The sequence below is a fragment of the Pipra filicauda genome, unplaced genomic scaffold (assembly GCF_003945595.2).
Source record: "Pipra filicauda isolate LSUMZ 115617 unplaced genomic scaffold, ASM394559v2 scaffold404_size635056_pilon, whole genome shotgun sequence".
In the NCBI taxonomy this organism is placed as follows: domain Eukaryota; kingdom Metazoa; phylum Chordata; class Aves; order Passeriformes; family Pipridae; genus Pipra; species Pipra filicauda.
Window position 1 is genome coordinate 110,986 of NW_024104537.1, and position 26,810 is coordinate 137,795.

Below are 26,810 nucleotides of genomic sequence, written 5' to 3' on the forward strand. Positions count from 1 at the left end.
CTAAACTGAACATTTGGGCACATGGGCTTAATCCCATTATTGTGAGTTAATACAGGTCATTGGCTGCAATTGTGCATCTATAAATTATATATTTTTCTCTGACCATAGTGACTTAATAAAGGATTCAAAAGAAAGTACTGTATGGGATGACTTGTTGGTACAGGTTCAAGAGTTGGATTTTTCCTCAGAGACTGGTAAGTCCAAGAGCTGAATTCAGAAGACTTGACAAGCGGTTCTCTCCACATCACTTCTCTGCCAACAAATAGTTGAACCAAATAGTTTCATCCCCTTTGTGGCTGAATTAAAGCATCCAGGCATGTCCCTTCTTCAGCTGTTTTGTAACAGTCTGCAAAGCCTGGGCTGGAGGGTCCAGCTTGTTTGTGAAAGCTGTTGCTGATGCTTCACTGACCATCTTCTCAGGCAGAGCTCACCCCGGAGAGCTGGAGTGGAGGTGGCCTTCCATTATGCCATGGCCACTGAATGGCAAAGCTGAGGAGTTTGATAGCCTTGCACAAGGGGAAACAGGCTGGAGTATCTGTGGGGGTTGTTGTAAATTTTGTCTGAGTGAAGCCCACTGAAAGGGTGTTGTTACTTGGGGAAATCATATTTGAATTGAGGCAGCTTTGGGTCAGGCAGTGCCAGGCACTGTGTAGCATCGTCTCCATTCCTTCAGATGTTGCTTCTGTAGATGAGTTTCCAGCTGAGAATGCAGAGCTCAGTCTCAAACAGGTTTTTTTACCCCAGGGAAAAGAAAAAAAATTGTGTTATTTTTATTCCTTTTTTTCCCCCTTGTCTGACATATATTTTGTGCTCCTCCAGGGAAAGGATGCTTTTCCTTAAGGAGAGCTAAAGGCTTCTTCCAAAGTGAAGGAAATGACTTGCACATAGCAAAAAAGCAATAACTAAAACCATGTTTTCCCTTTGTGGTATTTCTCATTTTGAATAATAAATAGAGATTTGGAACTTAAAATATATGGACATAGATATTTTTGCAGCAGTATAAGTAAAATATAAAAGCAACTTTAGTTGAAGGACATAGAAGGACTTTGTTCATTTGGAGATTCATTTAAAACATTTGAGAAGTCTGTCATCTCTGCAAGCTGTTAAATTCCCTGAGTTAAATCCTGAAGTCCTTTCTGTTTTCATTCAGGGTGAAAATGATGATTGAAGCTCAGGGCAAAGACTACCTTTTTAGCTTCCTGTTAAATTTGTTGTAGCCCTTCCCTGCTTTTGTGGAGTGGTGCATCTCAGAACAGCTGTAATATCTGCCCAACCTGTGGAATTTGGCCTCTCTGTTGCTAGTGTCTGAATGCCGGCTACATTATCCAGCGCATAGATGCTCCCTGCAGTAGGATTCCAGCTAGTTCCCAGCACTTTTCTACAGCATGTCCGTGCATGTCTGGGTGTATGCCCAGCCAAGGGTGGTCCATCACATTCTTCTGCCTGCTCCTCTGCAGAATTTGGTGCTGTGTCTCATATCTAAGAAGTGGCCGACGGGAATGGAAATGGCTGGAAATCATGGCATTGCCTGGCCAGCAAGAGGTCATAGAAGTGCCAGCTGAGATGAGGGCGTGGATGCCAAGTCGCCAGCCAAACATGAGTCAAGATAACACCAAGGGGAAGGGCACAGCCTTGAGGGTGTGCATCCTCCTTGTTTGGGGCAGTCTGTTGTCACTGAGTTCTGATCTGCTGTTGGTGCTGAAAGCTCCTTCTGTACCCGCGGGTGCTAATGAATGCCAAAATGATCGGGAGGGAGGAATAGGCTCCCTCCTGCTTGTGACAGCTCAGCAGATGGGTTTCATTTTATCAAATTGATCCCTGGGGGTGGTATCGCACACGTTCGTGACTTGCAGATGTGGTGACTGTCATGGTGCGTGGCTGTGCTCGGTTACTGGGGGGGTTCAGGTAGCAACCCTGAGCTGTCCGTCTCTAAAATCTGGGAAAGAGCTGCTTTCTCCAGAGCAGGAAAAGTCAGCTGCCAGCCCGCTTCAAACACAGCTTATGGGTGAGCATGTCAGTCAGTAAGATGCTTCGTACTAGTACTGAGTATGGTTGATGCCAAGAAAATCCATGGAAGTCATCCAAGCTCCAGGAAGGATGGATATCTTCTGTCCCCATGGCCTCAGGGGTAGCTGTGCTTGTGGGAGCAGTGAAAATCATTAGCCAGCAGAGGAGGTTCACCATTAGAGCAATACAAATGATTGATTCCTCCATCACCAGCCAAATGGAAAAGTCAGGGCAAAAAGAGGTTCAGGAGTGATTATTTTCCCTTCCCATAAAAGATCCATATAAATCAGTTTATCATTGATACAACTGGGGGGTTTTTTGGGGGGGGAAGAGGTGCAATTTCATTTGGAGGATTTTTATACTTGTATTTTTTTTTAACTTTTGAGTATACTTCTAAATGGAATACTATTTTGAAATATAAAGTCAAAAGCTTGAGTTCCAAAAAAACCCCAAAATAAACACAAGATTTTCTTCCCTCCTTCCTTGCTTTGCTCAATTCAGCATGAATTTAGAAGAATTTCAGTAGACCAGATACCACATATTTTAACAAATAAGATAGCTATTGCCAAAACAGATCATCAGCTTGACTTGGGCAGTGTGGAGAACAGAGCTGCCATGGGAGCTGAAGAGGCTGTTTGAGAGACAAACAGAACCATGAGCCTCACTATGGCGGGGAGCAAGTGCAAACGCTCTTGGGCTTATCTGCTTTCCTTCTTTCACCTCTCCAAACGGGCATACCATGGACCGCCAGATAGCACAGTGGCCAGGTAGGCGTTTGTTTCAGTTCTCTGGCATTTGTTCCATTTGATCCATCGTTCTGAACAGTCATGTGCACATTATTTTTGGGATTTTTCTACTCCCGCTCAGTTGAAACCAAGCTGTGACTTGTTGTTATTATTAAAATCAAAGCAAGAATTTTATCATGCAAAATATGCAAGAGAATGACATTCCTTTCATGTTTGCAAGCTCCGTGGCTTGGCAGAAGGTGACCAAGAGCACAGAAGAGAACAGGTCAGAGAAAGCAGCTCCAAAGTACTAGCCTTTGAATAAAGAATTACCTTTAAATACATTTACATTTCCATATGCTCCATGTGCTGTTGTAGTGCCATTGCCATGGCTGCATTATTGTTGTGCCTTAATCTTGGAAATCTCTTGAGAAGTGACCTGTACTGAAATCATCTACTCTGTCCCTGGGCTGCACACACTGCAGTCTGTCAGGGAATGGTACCTTCCTACTCTGTTCTCCTGTTTAATAAGTGGTTCATCTCTATTCCCTGGCTAATGCTATTCTTCATATTAATGCGTTAGCCTTTCTGAGCATGGAGTAAACTACTACATCTATTGTTTTACCTTTGCCCTATTCTGACATGTGGTAGAATCTCAAAATAACTCGGCCTTTCCAGAGCCTGGTTTTACTTTGTATCTCTATTAAAAGCTGTAGTAGAGCTATGGACACACTTTGTGCCCCTCGTCCAGCAAACACTGCTTGCAGGGACTCCTGGAATAAATTATTTTTAAAGGAAGTGTTTGTGCTTTGTGGGAGTCAGTGCAGACTGAATTTGTGCAGCACGGTCACAGGGCTGTAGGGCTCCAGCTTCTTAACAGTACTGTCTGAAAATAGCAGCTACAACACATTTTTAAATGGTAAAGCAGAAGGCAGCTTTCTAGAGAGCTGTGGAACACGACTGTGGGATTCACTGTTCAGGCAGACCAGTCACTCTGGCTTTTCCAGCCCCCACGCTGCAACTTAGACAAATAACTGTGTGCTTGTGCCAAGCACTGAATTGAGGCTCTCTGAAACCCCGATGGAGCTTATGTAGTTGCTGAGAAAATTCATCTAGATGCATTGTGGCACCTGCCAAACACCTCTGCTGTCCTGTGCTCATTCCAGGCTAAAGGTGACAGAGGGACAAAGCCATGAGCTTGGAGGCAGAATAGTGGTCTGAGCCCTGAGCCCTTCTCATTCTTGGGGATGAGCTGTTGGCTGGTTGCTGGCATGATGGGGAAGGCTGGCTCCATGCAGTGCCTCCAGGCATTTCTGTTTTCTGCCCTTTCCCCGTGGAATGGGCTGCGGTGTGAGATGAAGGTTAGTGTTGGAAGTGGCATCATCACAGAATGGGTCTTTGCAGCTCTGTTGCTGCATCTGCTCTGTGAATTTGTCATGGGGAGGTGACTGCGCTGCTGTCCCGGGGGTCCTGCTGAGGAGTTGCTGTTTGGGGTTGTGCTACTCCAGGCAGAGCTCTTGAAATTTTATGTGGGAGGAAGGGGAAATTTTGTCCGGTCCAATCTGACTTGCATCAGTGCCTCTTCCTCCTTCAGTGTTAGCAAGCACAAAGATGAGCTCTGTTTTGGATGGTGCTTGGCACCACTATGTTCGCAAAGAGAAACCCTCAGCGGGGACCTGTGGCACTTCACTGGCTGGAAGGTGGGCAGCTGTGGTGAAAGGAAGGGAGCAGTTATGCTGCCACCTGCCCTGCACTCCCCATCTTCCTTCCTGGGGCTTTTTCAGTGTGATAGTTCATGTTTGGAGTGCATGAGTTCATTGATAAATGTCAGAAGATAGCTGGTTGCTTCCAGTGGTGGAGGCTGTATTGGAGGATGAAGAAGCAGAGCTAGATACAGCCACTGCGGTGATGGAGGGCACAGAGCTTCTCCTGCATCACGCAGCGGCATCCACGGAATGCTCTGTGCAGAGCACTCCCCCCGTGGCACTCCTGTCTCACCTTCCCTCCAGCAGCGTGCTCTCTTAAGGGGACGTGTTACATCCAGTGGACAGCTACATGCTGTAAACTGGTAAAATATCCACAGAGAGGCAATGTAATTCTGTTACTTGTTTCTCTTTCCCAGCCCAAACCTGACTGCAGTTAAGATAAACACCCCTCCACCCCTCCCACCCACCTCCGCGAAGTGTGCGTTTCTTGAAATATTTAAGGATTTTGGATTGAAATGAAGGAAGAAAAGAGTCAGGTCTTGGGGTTAATAGAACATGCTCACTTAATTGATATTTATCTAGAATAGCACAGTTGGCCGTCCCCTCCCCTTGCTGGCTGCACAGATAGTTTTTTGCTCAGTAGTTGCCACCCGTGTAGCACAAGCTGCCAAATAAATACATTTCATTCAGGTCCCAAAGCAAAACTGTTTGAAAAACGTCAAGTGGATGGGACTGCTGCAAGGGAAGCCAGGCTGCAAAAAGCCAGTTCATATGTTCCAGAAAATGGAAAAGCTGTAAAAATTAAGAAAAAATACACTGATTTTGGCTTCTGGGGCCCAGCATAGGGTTGGTGTGCTGAAGGATGCTCCATGGGGACTTGGGAGCCGCTGGGCTGCAGGGGATGCAGGGATCACAGGCTGGCAGGTGAGGGGGTTGGACCATCCACCTGCTTCCTAGCTGGTGCTTTCCCTGGCACAGCTCCTGTAGCCGGAGCCGGTGTGAATTGCTGGCAGCCTCCGGTATCGATTTGCAGCCGTTTGTGCGGTCATTCCCTGGTGATCGACACCACTCTCTTGTGGGGATTTTCTGTGGCTAAAAAGGCTGGCAGAGCGTGCTGTTATAACCAGCAGTTCTCTGCTGGCTTTTTATAGTGTAGTGTGATGCTCATCAGTACAGGCTCTGCCTACTGGCTGAGCATCATTATTTAAACATTTCTAAACATTTGTTTTGTCTATTACTTCATGCCACTCCTACATTCTTTGCTTCCTTAAACATTTCTTCTTCTATTTTTCTTTCTGTTTCTTCAAAAATACAGCTCTGCTTTCCATTACATAAATTTTAGGTTTCAGAGGTAGAGCCCAACAGCGGCTCCTGAACGATTAGAAACCACCAGGTGAAGTTTGAGAGCTCCTTCTCTCTGAGCCCTCCTGGGCAGCTGGAGGAGCAGGAGCTCTGTTCGGCGACCTGTTGGAGAGATAGATTTTCTGTTTTCACTCCATCTACACTGTGTCATCCTCAGCACACGCATTCCTGGAGAGGGAGCTCACTGTTTGCAGCTCTCTCCCAAGACAGCAGTCAGGAGAGACTGCCTGCATTGCTGGAGTCCTCCGGGCTGCCTGACATCAGAAATGAGGTGTTTGTGCTGAGAGATGAACAAGAAAACATCAGCGTTATTTAAAACAGAGCTTTAGATGGCATGAAGTGGGTGATGACTTTCTCACACTGTGAGTGTTTTCGTTAGTTTGAAGGAAACCTTTGGCTCTGGTGGAAAATTAAAATAATTATGCAGATAAAGAAAGGTGTATTTTCACAAAGGAGAAGGAAAGAACTTTGAGTCACATGGTGGGTTTTGGCCATTTTTAGCATGTTCTTGCCTCTTGAAGTGTAATGTTGTTTCAGTCCAGAGCGGCACAAGCAGCACATTTTCTTTATGCATTTGGGTGTTGTGTAAGATTTGTTAAAATTTAGTAACATCATAATTTTTGGTCAAAAATGCTTGCAAACTGCTACAGAAATGCTTAAGCTGCATTAGTGCAGTGAACAAAAAAATTCTTGTAATACAACCGAACTTATTCAAGCTTTAATTTTTCCACATCACGGACTCATTACCTGTTAAATAAAGAGGTTTCAGATGTTCATCCCTTTGGAAAATGCTGCAAGATTGCATGAGGAATACTGTAGCAAAAAAGGATGCTACTGCTTGGTATTATAGAAAGTTTGCAGAGTGACACTGGCATCCAAATTTTACCCTGAGCTGCCATCCAGTGATTACCCAGGGCACTTCTGTGACCTAGTGTTGGTAGGACCAGGTACCCTCCCCAGGACCAATAGCATCTGAAGTGATTAATTTCTGCTCAGTATTGTTTATAGTATGTTCTGTCCATTTTTTTCTTTTAATGAATTTACTTTTGTAGGCATTCAGAGGGGGGTGGAAGATTGATATAGTTGTTTCCGTAGTGTGTTTTTTTTGTGTGAGGGACTTCTCGGCGTTTCTGCAGTATTTCAGGCCCGCTGGATTGATGGGGGAAGTGGAGAGATTTAGCGTCTGAGAATAGCATAAATCACAGCACTGTGGCAGGCATGAACAGCAGGGATGGTGTCTGCCCTGCTCATCTGAGGACTAACAGTGATCTGGTGCCTTGCATGGGGCACTTAAAGGTGAGTGGAGCTGGGGACTCTGTCACGGAGTCCTTCAAAAACTGGGGGTGCAGAAGTGTGATAACGCCACCAAGTCATCGTCATCCAGCAGCAAGGCTGAAAGGGACCCCCCATGTTGACTATTCCAGCCTCAGTCCTACACTGACTCCAGATGTGCATTCCCCAGAAGGATGTTTTTAAACTTGTTTTTTTATATCCTCCCACGGAGCAAATTCTAGGTAGAAAGAATGTCCTAATATCCAAACAAAATCTTTGCAGGAAACCAGGAAGAAATCTGCTTAACTGATTGTGAAGAAGTTTTATGTTGCATGTTGGAGTCAAGAAAACAAAACAACGTCTTTCTAACTGTACACATAGCAAAGCGCTGCCACAACATTCCCCAGGATTTCTGACCCACCAAACAAGTCCTTAGGATGTGTCTGGGTGACATGAGTCTCTGTAGGAAACCCTCTCTCTGGGAAACTGCAGTGTGAGAGGTGCTGCAAGCACGGCAAGAGGGCAGAGCTGGTTTTCATTTTCTCCCTCCTGTCAGCTCCAGGCAGCCAAGCCCAGCAAGCAGCTTCTCCAGACATCCTATGAGCCTTCCTTTCCACCTCCCTTGGGATCATGGAACTGTGGCCCCTTTTTTTCTGGTATGAGCTTTGGGCTCAATCCTCCCTCAACCGTAAAGCTTTGCAGTGTGGGTGTTCCTGTTTGTTAAATCTTTGTGCAGCTCTTGAGCTCTCATTGCTGGCATGGGGATGGTCTAGATTTTACTCCTGACATTTCCCCTTTGTGTTTTCTTGGGAGCTGGCACAGCCCAGGGGGGCCAGGGAGAAGCCTCTGTGAAGGGCACATGGTTGGTTTATGGAGACACGTCTGTACCCAAATGAAATGTGCTCGGTGGCTGTGGGCTCACACATAATATTTATGCTATCCTCTGTTTCACTCTCGGTGAATATGCTGTAATTTTGGCTAATTACACAATATGTCAGGAATAATTGCAGGGTGTTCCTCAAAATAAATAATACATCTTGTATGCTCTGCTATCCATACTTATGAGCAATCTTTAACCTTCAGTAGCCAAGGCATTGACTATGCTAGAAAATGACAGCTTAGGAGCTGTAGCTACAACTTCTTTTCCATTAAATTTCTAATTTTTTAATTCCTTTACCTGAAAAAGCTCACCCTGTATAATTTTCTGGAACAGCCCTACATCTCTCCTTTATGCCTTTTGTTCTTGCCTGGCTTTGGTTTTCTTATCAGAGCTCAAGTCAATACAGGTATAGAAAATTGCTCTTGAAAGGAAATGTTTTGAAATTTTGTCTGCTGCTAAAACACACTGGATCAACAGAGCAACACAAACCACATCCTAGGGGAGGCAAAGACAAACCCAGGAGTTTAACTGTATGAAGAATTGATTTTTTTTTTTTAGTTCTCTGGTCAAATAAAAGAAGTTTCTGGGGAGAAGAGGATTCAGATCCTATTATATATTTCATTGTACATAAACTGAAATTTTGGATTTCATCTCTGACTCTTAACATTTTTTTTTCTCATTAAAATTCCAAACAAAATGTTGTGTTGAAAGAAAACATGAAAACTTGTACTCTTTTCAGATCTCCCTCTTTCTCTCTGTTACTGAGATGGAGTTTGTGTATAGCTTTAGCTACTCTTACTCCCGACTTTCCATCAAAATATTTATCTAGACAGCTTCACCCAGAGGTAATCAGCAATTTTGTGCCAAAATACCTGGTAGCAGTTAGGTCATTAATTCTCATCCACTTGCCATCCCACTGTTTCACCTGCAGTGGCCTTCGTGTTCCTCTTTTGGCCCTGCAGTGCTGGTGATGTCTGTCTTGTCCTTGGCTTTTGTGCAGAGTGAGTAGCTCATGTGTCACATACATTAGTTTGGCATTTGCCTTCTACGAAAACTCATCCAAGACTTTGTACCTCTTTGTCCTTAAACCTTGGAACTTAGGTGGCTGTCACATGGGATCCAGATCTTGGAGAGTGAGTGAGCTGCAGGGTGACTTCCCTAAGTTCTAACATCCGTAGGCGCCTAGGAAAAGGGTAGTGTGGAGAGACATATAGCAGTGATGCTGTGTTGCAACCCCAGTTTTCAATGCTTTTATGACTCCTTTCTCTGTCCCTCACCTCTGACTTGTATTAACATCTGTGTAAAGCTGATTGCCTGGATATGGGAGGGCCTGCATAAGTGCCAGTGCCATGCAACCACATCCTTTCCACCTACTCTACAAGTGAGAAATAAGACTTCCCTGGAGGGACTCATCTTTGTAAGAGCAAAGCAGGCATAGTGGAGGGGTGCAGGCAGGCAGCTGTGCTCCATGCTGGAGAGCTAATTACTATTCCTCCTTGCAGGCACCAGCACAGGAAAGGAAATCACTTCTCTGGATGCTCTTTTTGCCTACAAGGTGCCATTCTGCTCTAGTGACTCACTGATGGTGACAGGAGGCAATTGCTTTGATGGGTGCTGTCATCGGCTTGAGCCCATCATCCCTCTGAGTTAAGGAAATGTCATTTTTGGAAGCGTGTCCTTCAAATGCAGAAGCCGTCCCTGCCAGCACAGCCTGTTATTTCATGTAACGCATCCGGGAAACACCAGTTGTTTCTCTGTAGTTTTTAGACCTGGGTGGAGATTTGCACTTGAGATGAGTAAATAGATGAGTATTCTATGCAGCCCTATTGTCCCAGAGTCATTTTCTTCTCCAGATAAATGCTGTGTAACTGGAGGGTGACACTAACCCTGTAATCATGTTAAACTGAAGCTGGGTATGGCCTTCATTCTGCATCATTGGGAAAGGAGCTGGAGTCAACTGTTTGGTGCCCCTGGAGTCACAGACCTCATGAGCAAATCTTAGCATCAGTCAGTCTGTTTACATCTCTCCATCCTACTCACAGGCTGGGTGACATATCAAGCCGAATGGCTGTATATAAACTGAAGGGGTTCATGGCAGCTTTACAGGGTGGGGTTGGATGCCTGGCTTTTTTACAGAGCCCCCCCTAACACTTGGGCAGCCGCTGTTGCCCAGTGGGACCTGACCTCTGTGTAGGCAGCATGAGGGGACATCTAAATAAATGCAAATGCTCACCTATGTCACTTACCTCCCTTGGCTCTGCAGTTCATTTGCCCTTTCACTGCCTGTTATTAAGGATGCTACAGGTGGCATTGCCCAGTCCATCCTGGCAGAGTGTGTCCTTCAGCTTCAAACAATTTTGCTGAGTTTAGCCACAGAAACTATGGAAGACACTGTGGGGCTAGGAAACAAGCGCCTTGCCTCCGCCTGTGCACTTTTGTGCACTCAGTGACTCCTGTGGGAGCTGAAAATGCTCAGCATTTTGCAGCATGATTTCCCACCTCTGCACCCAAGTGACACTGTTGAAAGTCCTCAAGGATCCCTGCGTGTGGCTCAGGATGCTTTGACCTGCTCCGTGCGTGACTCACTGCAGGTGCAGCCACAGCCAGCCATGTGCAGCATCTGCCGAAGACTCACAGTCTGCTGTGGTCACTGCTTGGGAGAGTTGGGCAAGATGCTTGGCCAGGGAAACACACCCCTGGTCTTTAAGGGCAGCAGCTCCTGTCACAGCTGCAAGTGTTGTTCCTGAGCTTCCCAGTTTGGATGGATTCAGTGAATCCTTGCAGCGAGTTGAGCTATTAAACTTACGCTGACAGTGATGCATTTAATTTGAGACAGCCACTTACTTCATCTTAACTCCAAACACCCTGGAGAACTTAACAGCTCCTGCCTGGTAAAAAACCTCCAGCATTTATCTCCCTCAGCTTTTCATCCCTGAGTTCTGTGCTGATGCCTGTCACCATAGTTATCTGCATGGAGCTCGCTGATGCATTTTTGTGCTGATTTATTACCAGTCTTCATTAATACTGTACTTCCAAAGGAGGGATTTCAGTACCCTTCTCTGTCTGCATGTATTTGCAGTATTTGGCTTGTCAAGTATTCTGGAACCCATCCTTTTCAGGGGAGGGGAACTGCGGTTTCTGCAGTGGCACTTTAAATGTGGAGTTAATCTAAGTAAATTAGGAGCAGTTTATGCTCTGACTTGCATGCTGGGTTTGGTGTGCTAAGGATTTGAGTGCTGGTTGGGTGAGTCATAAATCAACCTCCCATTATGACAGCTGCAGCCTGAATGGGGGAAAATAAGAATAATGGAATGTGTAAGTTCCAGGCTAAAATGTTTAATTGCAATAAACAAATGTTTGAAGAACATTTAGGTGAAATATACTCCTGAGATGTATTACAGTTCCTGTGTTTGCAGTCACATCCTCAGCAAAACTGTTGCACAGGCACAGAAGGGAGTCAGCAGCCTGCTGAGCCGTGGTTCAGATGAGGGCTGGAGATGCTTTCTCCCTTGCCAGACCGATGTCCTTAGCAGGTACCAGAGGGACTGTTTTTGGAGCCTGCTGCTGGCATCTCTGACAGCCTTGCAGTGCTAAGACCCAGCAGAGGTGTTGATCTGCAGTAAAAGAGAGCTGACAAATGGACAGGTCTCCTGTTGAAATCCCACAGTAGGTACCTTCCTTGTACCTTATTGCAGGTTGCTGAATAGAAAATGGCTGCTTCTCATCTGAGCTAGCAGAGTCTTCTCATGTGTGACAGCACATTGTGTGGGTAACCCCAAGAGCTTCAGAGTTTATGCCATAACCCACACAGAGTACTGCTGGCACCCAGCACAGTAACTTTTGGAGTGGATTTAAAAGCATTTCTGCACCAGCAACCTCAAGTGGAGGCTTGCCTGCCAACCAGAGCATCAGAGGGAGTTGCAGGAGTCCTTGGAGCCAGTGGCTCAAATCCCTGAAAGATCACTAAGCCCTTCATCTTTTTTAAGAGATCATTGAAAAATGGCCCCTCTGAGATCCCTGCCATTGACTTGTAGAGTTCACATTAAGGTGACTTCTGTGAGTAGGGTCTTGTTGAGTTTCTCTAGGTTTCCCAGCCCAAGACAAAGTGGGGAATGGCTTTCTGCAGCCTCAGGTCCTCGTATTGCCATAATAAGGAGCGTTCTGTGAATTACAAGAATCAAGGCTGTGGCAGACTGCCTTCCATAGTGGAGTTGCAGCTGGAAGTCAGTGTTGTGCCCTATTCTTTGGGCTTCCAGAGCTCAGGGTTTGGATCAGATTGAGCTACCCTACAACAGTGATAAGAGTGTAGGGTTTCTGTCGCGGGTTTCTACCACTGCTTTCTGATGGGAATAAGCAAGAGTTAGTGCCCTCACTGGGGGTTTGCTAAATACTGCATAACCTCATAGCTCCTCTCTGCATTAAGGGGAGTTGTTCTGCTTGTGTGTTCTCCATTTTCCACTTAAGGGGTGAGTTCCTTATTCACCTTAAATAGGAGAACTAAAAGAAAAGGTCATTAAAGAGCCAGTGATATTTCTGTCAATGCTCTTGCTGTTTTCCCCATAGCACACAGCAAATACCTTCAGCAATGCCTGCAGTTTGAGAGTGAGGGATGTGACTCTGCAGAGCAGCTGATTTGGACGCGATTCCCTGGCCTTTAGTGAGTGTGTCCCTGGAGATCAAACAAAAGTACGTGTGAGCACCCTGCAACTATCATGTCCTTGGCAAGCCCCAGGAGAGGGACAATCACACTGTAGCTGCACAATAAGGCAGGAAACACAGCAGAGCTCATGGTGAACTGAGATGACTTTAAGGCTCAGCGACAGAACAGCTGAAGTGAATAATGGCAGCATCACATTACCATTTAAGTAGAGGCAAGAAGATTAGCAGTCAGATCATGATTTAGTTAGCCTCAGCTGTGTCAAAGGGCTCAGAAAGTTAAAAGCAGGACAGGCAGAAGTGGTGAATTTGGCCTGTGGAAAAGGGAGCAAGTAGGATGCCCTTCAGAGGATGTGCAGTGAGTTGCTCTAAGAAGGATCATTAGGTGAGAACTGTGCCCTCACCATAGGGAAAGTACCCAGTCTGGCAGATGCTGCAGACTAGGAAAAGAGTCATGGCTTAGCTTTTGTTCTGTGTTGCTGTTACTGGTCTGTTCTGCACTGTGACTGTGTCCCTTGTGGATGGTTCCTGGGCATGATCTTTCCTGGCGTCTTCTGGAATCACCACATTTGAAGGATTTGAGCTTACTGCATCTGCAAAAGGAGAGGATCCACTGAGTTTTCTCCAGCACTTCCCAGCCCTCAACAGCTGTGTATGAGCAACCAGAACAGGCTCTTTAAATTAAGCATCCTAAAGTATAGCAGTATTGCTTATAAAATAGGGGTAAAAATGTCTCCTTGCCTATTGCATGGGAAACCTAGTAGCGTAGAGTCTGCACTGGGAGTACAAACTGCATGGAAATCTCTTCTGTTTAGTCAGTACTTTGGGATCAAGGCAGCAATAAATCTTTCTTAAATCCATTCTGAAGTATTTGACTTTGTGTTTAAGGAAATACTAAGTTTTTGTTGAAGTCTTGTCCACATCAGTTTAGTTCCATTTCTGCAGGGAAAGTGCTCCTACAGCAAAACAGAAGCGTGTACAGAGGAGCCTGAGTGGGAGGAATAGGTTTATCCCAAGTGTATTATGCAGTATTGCTCCTTTAAAAGGAAGAGGATTTGAGTCCCCCTTGCCACACAGCGTTGAGGTTAGAGGGTAGGTTTAAGGTTGATTTGTGGTAAATTCTGTGAATTATAGAACAAAAATGCTCATGGAAGAGTTTTTCTTATCTGTGCTGCATTTTTTTCTTTCATTTTTTTATGATTTGCTTCTTTCTCTTATTGATTATAGCCTGGAGCAGTATCATTGAGGAAAGTTTAGGCAAATAAAAGTATCAAGATTGGGGTGTTTTATTTTACCCCCCTCCCCCCCCCCAGTGCTTGAATAAGCACTGTTAATATTGCCTGCTGTGAAGGGTGCTTCTCTTTTTTTATTGCAAAACTGAAAAGTTCTCCGTCTATTTCATTGCCTTTCTGCTTCCTGTTCTGACTTATCAGGGTGTCCCACCATCCTTAATTACCAAGGAGACCTACTGGTTTTGAGTTTTTTTTCTATAAACTGAGGTTTTCAGCGCTATTGCTGCAGTATAAGGGATAGCAATGCTGGAAGACTGTGATAAAATTGCTCTGTAGATGGAAAGAATTGATGTTAAAATACATGATATGACAAAAGTAGGTCTCTTAAAAGTCATGTGCAGAGTTTTGCCTCTGGGCTAGCAGGAAAATTCCTTTCCAGTGATTATACAGTTCTGTGTTCAGGTAGTAATTCTGTAATGAGTGAGAAAGATGGGTAAATCCTTGTTCTGTACTAAAGTTGCCTTCACCTAAAATTTTGTCTGTAGGCCTCCCAGCCACTCTGCTTGCTGTATGACTGACAAATCCCAGTATCTCACTTTATGCCCAGACATAAGACAAGAGGTTCCCTGGTGGGAAGCAGCTACTCTGCCAGCTGTTTGTCACCTGCCTACCTGTTTGTGTTTGAGCTGGTCTCTTTGCTCAAACTGGAGAGATGCAGGTGGTTTTGGTACCCTATGGATCTGGCCTGACTTGCCTGTTGTTTTTTGGGATGCAAAGAGAGCCCAGTTCAGGTGTAGAGATGCCTGTCCTATGTGAGACAAATCACCCACAGCCCAGGCAACTCCCCAGCCCTCTTTGGGTTAGAGCAGGGAACTCAGTGTTGGTTGTGCACCTCTCTGCATTACTTTGGTGTTTAATTCAGGTGGGTACCCAAAAGTGCAGCTGCTCACCAGTGTTTCTCTCTTGTGGCAAGTGACCCAAAGAAATGCAGAAACTGGGTAAGGAGAGATCTCTATGTCTCCGAAGTGCTTTCTGATCCTTTGGTGACTGGAAGAGGCATTTGTCTTCTGGTGCTACAGGGCATCCTAAATGAGTGTGGCTGGGGATGCTCCTGCAGAAGAAGATCTGTGCAGTGAGGAGACACAGGAGCTCTGCTGCTGTCAGACTGCCTTGGTTGGGTGCTGTTCTGATAAACTCTAAAAATTACATAACACTCCTAATAATGAGCAGATTTGGTCGATGTTTTACTTGATAGGCTGTTCAGTAAAAGTGACAGAGATTTTCATGTTGTTCTAAAATGATTTGCATGATTGAAGTGTAGTTTGCGCTCCAAAGGAGGAAAGGGCCTTCTATCCTGTAGCGAAATTGTCTTCCCAAGAAAAGAGACAAGGTCAGGGTTATCTTATATCTCCACTCCTCTTATACTTGAGGGGCTTTAAGACAAGACCCTCCCCTTCCCCAGCACATCAGAAAGATGCAGCAGCATCTTTTAAATCTCTCCTTCTGGGATCTCTTCCATTTTGTGCAAAATATTTAAACATTAAAATTTAACGAGCGAGTAAAATTGAGGCTAAGATTCATTCAGGGACTCAAATGTAGGTGTCTCGTAACGTAAGAGTGCCTATTAGTTCCTTTACTATTGTGGTATTAGATAACAGGGAGGAAGGGGACAGGCTTGAGGAGGGTGGTGCAGTCATCTGTGCCTGAGAATACAGCTTTTCATATCCTCTAGCTTTGATGTGCTTTTCTAATGAAAAGCAAGTTAAATCAAGCTGCTGCATTCAACAAAATAGGTAATTCATTTAGGTAAGAAGAGAGCAAAACACTTAGCTCAATCTGAGTGTTAATTTGACATATACTGGCTTGACCAGGTAGCTTTTAGTAGATGGCCAGTACAATTGTACTTATTTACTGTCCCAGAGTTGAATCTTGCTGGGAGAAAGCCTGCCTTCAGCACTCATTGCACTAAAATCACTTTTTTTAAGGCAGCATAGAAACCTGCTGACACTGATTTATAACTATGAAATAGTTCATAGCTTTTGTAACTATGAAATAGTACCTGACTCTCCCCCGGCTGGTGGAGGAGTTTTCTAAGCTGAAATCCTTTGCACCTGCAGCTTGTCAGCATCTGAGGTCCCGCTGCCGTGGAGGATTTGTGAGTGCAGGAGAGCAGGCTGAGGGTTCCCTCGGAGGGGAGCTGTACAGCAAGACAGGGGCTCCTAATGGAAACACTTAACACACAACGTGACCGCAGTTATATAACGACTATGGCTTATTAAACAGCCTCACTGGAGGCATGAAAGGCAGGAGGCTGGGGAGATTTTGGTATGCTACGCTGGACTTTTTCCTGTCCATTGAGCCAGCAATAACTAGGTCTTATTTATTTACTTTTGGTGGGTGGTCACATAAAACCACAACCTCCTGTCACACAAGGAGGATCTCTGTCATCCCAGCGTGTGTCTGCTCACGTGTAGCCACCTCACTTCCTTTCCAGCAGCAATGCCTGTGACAAATTTTAAGACTAGAATGATTACAATTGAATTTATTTTTGACCACTTAATTTGTGTTTGATAGGTAGGATGGCAGGGAGACAGGTGGTAAAGCTGCACACCTCTGTCATGTGAAGTTTAAGTTGTTTCTGCTTTTTTTGTGCTTTCCTTTTCAGCAGGAGGGTATAAGATATTGCAGAGTTAATAGGGAAGCCCCTAGCCAGGACATGGGTGACTCATGGTACACAGGGTCTGGGAAAGGACCCTGCTCGAGACAAAGATTCTCATCTACCAGGGTGTGGGGCATTCGGTTTCAAAGGGAGGACACACAGGATTTTAAAACAGAGGTGTTTTAAGGTGCCCATAAATGCTTCATAGGTCAGTTTTGGAGATGTCTTGCATCTGTTCCTTTTGGAATTTTGCTTCTAGAGTCCCACACAGTTGGACTCATGCAGCCTTATTTGACACTCTGTTACTCTGGGTTTAATTATACCACTATAATACCAGTGATTTAAATGGATTTTCATTGGCATAAAACTGGGACTGCATGATAGTGAATCAACCCTACAGAAAGCAGGGTAGTTGGCTTCACAGGCAGAATAAGAAACAACGGGCACATTCTTTGCAACACTGCTAGGAAATACTCTTCTGAATAAGTGGCATATCCAGAATACATAAACTGTCTAAAGACAGTAAGTAACTTTGTGATGTACCATAATCTGTTTCTGCTAATGCACCAACTATGCATTACGTTTTACCTGCGCATCTGATCTCAATTTTATTTGCCGGTACATCTGTGTGTATACATGAATATTTTACATCCATACTTGAAAGGAATCACAGAAGGCTGTCTTACCTGCCAAACACTTCTACATTTACTCATGGCTTAATGGGGGAAAAGCAAGTGGGGTCTTGTGCTACTTGGTATATCTAATAATAATAATTATTATTATTTTGCAGAACCCCAGCTGAAAGGAATTGTGACAAGGTTATTCAGCCAGCAGGAATACTTCCTGCAGATGCACCCAGATGGTACAATTGATGGGACCAAGGACGAAAACAGTGACTACAGTAAGAAAAATTAGCCTGTTTTGCAATCCAATTACAATCAAATGCATCACCTAGTGGATCTCACTTGTGCAGCTTCATTTTTGAAAAGATTGAATTAGGAGGAAGACAGCTGTTTTCTGCACATTTTTTCCTATCTATCCTTCCCCTTTAAATCTTGCCTGTATAATTTCATATGTTTCCTCTCCGATCTTCTTCCCTCCTGCCCCGAATCTGTAACTGCCATCTGGGTGGGGTGGAGAATAAAACCCATGATTTGAATTGCTGCCAGAAGAGAAAGGAGATTATATTTATACACATGCCACGTGGGTAAAGGATACGGGGAATTCTCTCTCCAAGGAGAAGAGGAGAAAATTGTTTTCACTATTTTATCCTCAAAAATTCAGCAAGCATCAGGAATTTCTGGGCTGGAGAAAAGCAGCTGTTCACTGAAGCCTCGTACTTTGAGGCTGGTGTAAAGGCTGAGGGTATTGAATGACCTTGTGAAAGGAGGTCATCTTCCAATACCCTGTACAAAGGGGTTGGGTTCGTGCTGTCCAGCAAAAGTGGAGTCACACAGGTTTAAAAACTATGCTCACATCCAGGAGCCGTATTGGTTTAAATACATGCAAAGCAGTAGTCAATCTTCCTTTTGCAAAAGAAGTTATTTAGTCAATACCAAAACTCCTCAAAAGGTTAAAAAAGGTGTAGAGTATTTTCTGCAGCATCTCTGCATTTCATAGACATCAGATTGATGCTTCTGAGTGGGCAGTTAAGCTCAGAGCCTTGTTGCCACAAATTGCATCAACAGAGGAGGACTCAATTCTTGTGTTATTTTGTCTTGTGTTGGTTTGAAGCTTCCTGTACCACTACTGAAGGATATCTAACATGGCCAGCATGGAAGGTGTCTTCCCAGTCATTACTAGAGATGAACAAAAGTTCATCTGTGTGGTAGGATTGTTGGAAGCAAATTTTATGTACTTAGTGAAAGGAGGAGCTGGCTGAATTTGGGGACAAATCTTACTCTGATTCAAAGAAGCTCCTAGTTGGATCAAAAGCAGCATTTCTCCAGTAAGATAGGACCTGGGCTACAGGTGAGGGTTGTCTGTAGGGGTGCAACACGTGTAGCACGGCACTGACATTGTGCTTTGAATGTGCCCTTGGACAAGGGTGCAAGGTGGCTGCAAGGGGCTTCTTGCCCCATCCCCAAGAAGCTGGCAGAGTGCTGTAGCAGGACCACTGTCTGTGGTGGGACTGCCCTGCTGCAGCCAGCCCAGGGCTGGGGTTCCATGCATGAGAAGGGCTTTGGGAAGATGGTGACTGAAACTGCAGATCGCTAGAAAGCCCTTGTGGAACGGCCCAAGAGGCTGCATCCGACAGAAACTTGGCCTGTAGCATATGCAAGTGTCAGGTTTTAGTCCTTTTTCATATGCTGGTGTTTAACAAATTAAATACTGAGAATTGCAATGACACAACTTCTAATTTATGTGGAGGCAGGAAAATCTGTGGGCCTCCACACACACACACATTTACTCTGAGGAACTGAGCAGGTCTCCTCCTACAAGAAGAGTCTGGCCTTGTGATACTCTCAGGCAGACACCAAAACATGGGGTGAGTTCACCGGGCTTTAGTGGGTGAGTAATGACCCAGTGTTGGGTTGTATTAGCTGCTTTTTCCTAGAGAAAGATGACATAGGGTGTTTTCAAGCTGCAGAAAATCCCATTGGAGGCCTATTTGTCAAAAACATGGGAAGATATGCTAGAGATGGCAGGGATTCATTACCGTCATTTATCAGGGAGGACTGAACAACAAAGTAATGGGCTTAAATGGGGGCAGAGATGAATTTGGGTAAACAGCTGAGGAGAATAAAGTGTAAGAGCAGTTCTGCAATATTTCAGGCTGACAGGGGAGATGAGGGAAGCTGCTGCTGGCTGTATCTCAGTGGGTACAGGGGAACCTCCTGAGTTCCCATGGCTGAGGTTGGGCCCCAATTGCCCAAACAGCACTGATTTATATATGCCACCAGAAATGTTAGAGATTAGTTTGGCAAGGTGCCGAGTACCTGAGGGCCACTTCTACCCAGTCTTCTTACTTGGAAATAGATGGACTGAAGTGCACTTTTAGAGTGTAAATTTATCTGGTGAGATGGCAGCCCTTCCTCAGCAGCTTGGTGGGACAGGAGGCATCTTGCTGAAATGTGCAAAGCCACTGGCTCAAAGTGAGAGACTGTGTTGGCAAAGTTCAGACAAGTTTTTGGGAGAAGGTCGAAGCCAAAGAATTCCCCATCCCCTGATCTCAGGGCATCTCAAAAGAGGAAAAGAATCCAACTTGATAATATTTGGCTTCTAAAACTGAAATTAAGACTCTGCTTTATTCAACTTTCTAAAACTTTTTGCCACATACTCTCCTTCATAAATCTTCAGTTTGAATGAACATTTTATAATATATGAAAGTTCCAGTTACGCTTCAAAACAAAATAATTTTTCACTTTGTAAGAGTCAAAATAAAGCAGACTGAGATTTTTCTTTTCTGTTCCTCCAAACATCTCCATTTTTGACCAGAAGAAAGTCAAAACCTGTTTGTCTAAGTGAACATCCTACAGGTCTACTTCTCTGCTCTTTTCTGTTTTAAAATACTTCTCAAGAAGATTCCTGACTAGCCAGGTAAAAGTCTGTACAAGAGCAAAACTCATCAAAGACTAGATAAATATTTCCCTACCCCTGGAGAGGGGCTGGTTAACTTGCATTCACTGGCAGAGAAGGGTGCTCTTGATGTCCACAGCACAGTCCTTTCCACCCTGGATGACCATCTATTCTACATGCAGAAGTCATCTTAGCACAATTAAATAGCTGGTGAACACCGTGTTCCATGCATTGTTTTGTGTTCTGTATCCACACACTGATTATTTAAATTAGCATTATGAAAGGAAGTATAATTTTCATGGAATACATTAGGTTGGTTTACTCTGGCAGAATAAATGTTCAGAATGAAACACGACGTGTCCCTCAGATACGTCTGATGCAATTAAAAGTTCTAATAAAAACCCAGTTATTTATACAAGATGAACTGCTAATATTTAAGCAATTTTTAAATTAATTATCTGGTGCCCATTTTATGTGTGTTCTCAAAGCTGATGGCATTTATTTTCCACCTCCTCTCACTTAAAGGAAAAAAAAACCACAACAACTAGGAGCCAGGTTCTAATGGCATTTGAATGGGCATCCAGCCAGCTTCCTCTGAGCCAGCACTTGGGACATCTGTTCCTTCTACCATGCCGTTAAAGGCACGCCATCTTAGTGTGAGCAAGGAGACACATTCTCTGGTTACTGGCATTGGGATATATGAAGGATTTTCTTTTAATTGGAATGCAATTTCATGGTGTGTGGATCCCCTGTTTGCATTCTTAGTAATGTCATGTGTGAACCTGAACTTAGGGCAGTACCTTTTCCTTCCAGCTCCAGTGATCTCAAATGGTCTTTCAGGGCGGACTCCCGCTGTTAGTGGTTGCATTCTTTGTTGCTCTTTCCTGGGCTGAGCCCCTTCGTGAGAGAAATTGGACTTCTTTGTTTGTCCTGCTGAACATCTGAAAATCCTTGGCAAATGGACAGTGCATAAAGGATGGGTGAACTGTACTGACCTGGTGGAAACAGCCCAGCATATCTAGGGTATTGCTTGGGGCTTTCCAGCCAGAAACACAAAAAGATTAAGGAGGATTCTGTTCCACCATCGTCCTTGGACCACACCTTGTATATGGCACATCTTTCCTTACTCTTCCATTTCTCTCATTAAGTTAGTCCAGACCCATAGTGAAATATGCATTCAGATTTTAGGTGATAAATTACCATAACATAACAGTGACAACGTACTCATGGGTGTAGGACTGGAGGGTGCTAAAAGTAGTATCATCAACAACCAGGGTCAGGTATAAATTTACTGATGGTTGAAAATGGGAAGACGTAATGAAGGAAAAGGGGCACAAATACTCAACATCTTAATTTTTCTCTCTTCTGCCCATGAAGTAAAAGAGCATGTCCATTCCATGAAGCTGCAGATGGCATAGAAAATGTACCATTGTTAAATTTTTCTCTTTTTCACATCAGCACACCGTGTCCAGTTCTGCTCTACCACAGCTAGTCCTTTTCCACATCTCCAAATCTGCTGTTTCAAATTAATCAGACTTTTTTTCCTCACAAAAAATGAGACATTTTGCTTTTGAGATTGGTAGATGAGCTTTCCCATACACACTCATATTCTTACAATAAACAGTATAAGCTTTTAAATCTGTTATAAAACAAGATGAAATATTCATTTGGAAGCATGAAAACAAAGATGTTTCTAGATTTGAGTGCAGCCCTGAAAATTTACAAAATCTTGATTGACCCAAACTGCTGTTTTTTAATAAAGGAAGACATTTGCTTCCTAAAATTTTTTGGCTGCCAGTTACCTATGTCAGTTGTGTGTCCTCATGCTTGCCTGCCCAGTTGCTCCCCTGCTCTGCAGTGTTCTTGCAGGAAGTGCTTTGCCATGACTGTGGGTGCAGCGGGGTCCCTGGGAGCTTGGGAACTGGCAACAGTCTTCCTGCTTTAACACAGCAAAACTGGATTGTTCCTGTGCTCCTTTACATGTATAGGTGGAAGGAGAGATTTGCAAACATGTGGGTGCTTCCAAGTGGAACTTCTCACCTCCTGAATCTGGGTATTGCCACCTTACTGCCTAATGAATGCTTTGAGTGGTCTGTCACGGGTTTTCCATGCAAGACAAATTGGCTGTAGGGAATGAATGATGATGCCCATTTTGTTTCATTATTAGCAGTAATATGCTCCATTTTTCAGTAGGAGGAAAATATAGGAAAGGGGAATTGTTTATAGACTTGTTAATTGCAAAAGGTTTTAGACCTTCATGGTAGGGAGAAAGGGAGAGGTAACACTTGAGTAGTTACACTGGGGTGTGTTTGTCGTGTCTGGGGAGAGTATCAGAGTAGCATTGTCCTTGACTCCGGTTGATTGTGGATGAATACCCAGGCTAGACTGCATTTGTCATATGCATCTGTTGACATTCTCCCATGAAATCACAAATGTGGGCACTGGCTTTAGTAAGACTTCAGCACATGCTTTGATGTTTTACTGAATATGGTGCTTAAAAGCACAAAAAGGGGCTGAGAGTAGGGTTTTTTTTTTCACTAGGCTTGAGGTACCTCCCTTTTAGACAGCTCACCGGGGGGAGTCATCCAGTCTTCTGTGGGAATTGAGGAAGAAATAGTATTCATGTGAAACTGGAATTCATGAATCCCCTTTTGGAGACAACCCTGACAACAGCTCAGCCAAGACATCTGGTAGATATGTGGAGCAAAGTGGCTTTGTCTCCTGGGCTTTTTTCAGGTTTTACTTCTGAAAAGTTATCCATCGCTGACCTTTAAGCAAATCCACCAAGTATTTAGGTCAAATGTAACCTTTTCCATTACATTTCACATACACTTTGGGTTATGCTTTTTCTCTTAGAAATCATGGGAATCCTGGAACTTTGGTTTAGACTTTGTAGTCTGAATCCCTGGCTGCAAGGAGAGAACCAAGCCATGGTGTCAGGGATTTTTTGTTCTTTTTTTTTGACTCCCTCCTATTTCCTTGTTGAATATAAATGTTCTGGAGTTTTTCTCTTTGAAAAGGAATTCAAACACGCTTTTGTGTTCTCTCCTCTGCAGTAATTCACACTGTACGTGAGGTAGGTTCTTGGGAAGCATCCTATAGGTGAGATAAATCCATGCATTTACCTGGCACGTGCACGTTGAACCAGTCTTTTCAGGTTGTGAGTTTAATGTTGAGCTTAACTCAGTTTCCTCCTGCCGTATCAGGATTAACACTAGCCTGGCCTGTGAAGCTCTAGCATTTTGGATAGGCCATTTCAGCAAAAACTGCTTTATCCTGATGTTAAATCATCAGTGGTCCATCTCCCAGGGAAGGAGAGGCTGTGAGATGGCACAGTGAGAAGGAGGAGTTTTTCCCACAACTGCCTTCTCGTGGAGACTTTTGTACTGTGCTTGCTCCAGTGTGATGTGTCAGACATAAAACTTTGTAAATGATGCATAAAATCCATCAGCTAGAGGATGATGTCCTTAACAGTGAGCTGGAGAGTAGGAATGCTTCACTGCGTGCTCTGTCACTCAGCCTTTCCTCTGCACTCTGCCCATTCACAGGTCTCCTTGGGCTCATTTGAACACCCCAAAACCCTTGAGAAGTTTTAAGCAGGCTTTTGCAAATGAGTGTGTTAAAAAGCTTGAGAAATGCTTCATGAACATGTCACGGGCAGTCTGACCTCATGACTATGGAACCAGAAAAAATATTCTTTTTTCAGGGTGGTTGTGTGGGAAGAGATGTTGAGTGAACTACTTCCATTATGTTCAGGCTTGTTTCTGCCTGACCCTGTGCCTGTCCTTCCATATCTTGAGCTTCCTGGGACAAGGTCTAGTTAGCTCTTTTTAAGCTGAAACACAAGGGGTCCTACCACATCTAAATAGTCTTGTCCTATAAATCTCAGGGGAAACAAAGCCATGCTAATGCCTCAGTGCTCAGTCTGTCAATGCTGACAGTCCTCTCCTCTTTGAGTCCATGCTGTTAGAAATGTAGCAAAAGCCTGACAGTACATTAATGTATATATTCATGGGAAGGGTCTTTCAATGAGATACAGGATCTATTGGGTGCGAGTCAAACAATGAAGAAATTAATTGTGAGGAAGTGGTTGCAATGCTTTAATCAATAAGACTGCAGTAAAATTGAATGTTGAAAGAACTTGTCCTCTTCTATCCTGTTCAGTGCTACTCCTGAATAAGGAGCAGTGCTCAGGTCATGGACTAGAGCAGTATCTCTTCCTGAGTTTCTTCATTCCCTTGACAGCTGGGGCCACATGGGCAAACACACAGTCAAGTTAATTTGCAACCTTCTGGCCATGGTCACTGTCTGTGTACTCTTTTAGCATATGGCAAATGCAAGAAAGTGTGACTAGGCTTAAATGTATTTCAGGGTGAACTAAACTAAATTGTACTGTTGCGTTTGCCACAGGCAAAGTCATATGTATGTGCAGTACCCAGCTCAGCTGGCTTTTGGAAAGCCATCGAGATGCACTATCTTGGGAACACGTATGAGCCCTTGGCATTGCAAAGGCAGTGATCAGACAGACTGATGGGTGTGTTAAGGTATTTGAGAGGCAGCCAAATTCAGTACTTTTAAAAATTCCTTTCACCATCAGCACTGTGGCTGCAGTCCTTTCCTGTAGCTGGAAGCAGGATGTTTGATTCTAGTTCAGTCTCTTTTGTGAAGAGTCAAGAGTGGAGTGGGCTGGGTCTGGGGCAAAAGCAGCAGTGGTCATGCAGGGTGATATCTCCATATAATTTGCTTTTCTTTTCCTTCCACAGCCCTTTTCAATCTAATTCCTGTGGGTCTTCGCGTGGTGGCAATCCAAGGGGTGAAGGCAGGTCTGTACGTTGCCATGAACGCTGAGGGATATCTCTACAGCTCAGTAAGTACTTTGCACTGCTGGGGTCCTGGAGTGGTTTAGTTTTGTGGGCAGGAGGAAGCAGGCTGTGCTGGCACTTGCAGCTTTTTCTGAAAACGGTCACGTATCACCAAACCTTTAAAAGCAGGAGCGGGGGGAGCTGCTGCAAGGCGATGCAATATTCACTTTAAAGTGTCTCCATGGAGATTCATGGCAATATTTCCTGACCTGTGAAGATACACTTTGTGTTCCTTTGAGTACGTATTTAATGTAGGTCATGTTGTAGAGGAGATGGTGTAGAGTTGGCTGGTTATATTCTGATTTCGCATATATGAAATGGCATGGACTCAGTGGGATTGCTTCTGAGTTGCACCCAGATAACCGATCATAAGTGGTTCCCCAATGGTTCATGCTCTCTTTTTGACTGCAGTGTAAATCCACAGAAATACCCTGACTCCATTAAAATGGTTCTGGACTATTCTGTTGGCAGAATTTCCCTGTATTTGTGTGGTCTTTTTAATGCACGTAAAAGATAAGTGAGGCAATTTTTACCAACTAATTTCCTTATAACTTTCTTAGATGACATGAAAGGGCATGAAGTTATTCATAAGATTCTCATTTGAAGTAAGTAATTGATTTTCACAGTGAATAATTGATTTGGTGATTTATTAAATATGGCAGCCCTTTGCCAGAATTTTTATGCTTCAAATAACTTTACTCTAGTTCTACATAGTAAAAAGTGATAGTTAATAATACTTTTCTCATTTCCAGAGTTATGATAGCTTTACAGTGTATAGCCAAGATTTTAATCTCATCTGCCTTTGTGTAAATTTACAATGCAGAGATTCTGCTCTTGTCTAGGCATTTACTTTGCTTTAAAAGTGTATGTGAGCATGGAAGTGGGACCACTGAAAGGACAGAAGTTTGACTTGTTCTATGCAATTTTTCCTGACTTTTACCATCCATCTTTGTTCCTGGTCAGTTTTGTACCACTCACGTGATTTGGACTTCCCCCTTTCCCTGGGGATGTAGCAAAGCTCTGTCTCCCCAGCAGCTCAGGGTAGGAAACGACAAGTGAATGTGTTAGTATGCCTGGCGAGATAGGTCTCAAAGCTGGCTACTTGTCAAGAAGAGACAGAGAGATCAATCTGGATCTCTGTGGATGCCAGACGCTTCCTGTTCTTTCATAGCCCAGTAAACATAAATGACTGCTCCTAAATAAATTACATTGGTTTACTAACAATGAAAACTTCCTCTTTTTGTAAAGGTACCAGAGTCCTAAAGGTAATACCAAGTATGGTATGCATTGTGGATGCTTCCCTCTGGGCACATCGTCAAGGGGGTCAGGACTGATGCTTTGGCCAGTTTGTGCAGTGCAGGACATAGCTCTGGCCCTGCCGTAGAGTTCTGGCTCCTTGTACCACCAGTGCCCTGTAAATGAGGACTGCAGGAAATCAGTGTGTGTCACAGAGCCACATCCAAGCTGTGGGTCTTCAGGTCAGCATTTTCTGAACAAATAGTGCAAGGGAGGGAAAGGTGTGGGTCTCGGGCAAAAGAGGGAAGAGAGACTTGGAAATGTAATTTTTGACAGCTGAGAGATTAGAGATGATGCAGAGGAAAAGCATCTCTTGCTAGTAGTAGTGAGACACAATATAAAGGGTGGGAGGGGCATACCAAGAGATGATAAGCTGCAGGAGGACCATGTTGTCCAGGAAACACATCTGCTAGTCATATCAACTCCGAAAAGGCGCCAGATCATACATGTGTTCAAATGTGGGTGGTTTAATGGGACCCTCTTATTTCCAATGAGTGTGCCCCTCTTGAGTAATCAGGGAAGGCTGATGGGGAAGGATGCACCATGATGGCCACTGGTTAATGAAGTGAACCTCATTACATGCCACAGCTTGATGGCATTCAGATCTGTCTGAACTAATAAGAGTGAAACTATT

At 44.1% G+C, this 26,810-nt stretch overlaps 1 protein-coding gene across 3 annotated transcripts in view; it reads left to right on the top strand.

Moving 5' to 3' along the window:
- FGF12 (fibroblast growth factor 12) overlaps positions 1-26,810 on the top strand; it is a 142,264-nt gene that overhangs the window by 45,190 nt on the left and 70,264 nt on the right. For 2 of the 3 annotated variants that reach the window (XM_027734272.2, XM_027734270.2), the window contains exons 2-3: positions 17,290-17,400; positions 24,782-24,885. In XM_027734272.2, the coding sequence (XP_027590073.1) occupies positions 17,290-17,400; positions 24,782-24,885 (215 nt within the window). The remainder of the gene's footprint in view (positions 1-17,289; positions 17,401-24,781; positions 24,886-26,810) is intronic. The other variant, XM_027734273.2, reaches the window with a different exon arrangement.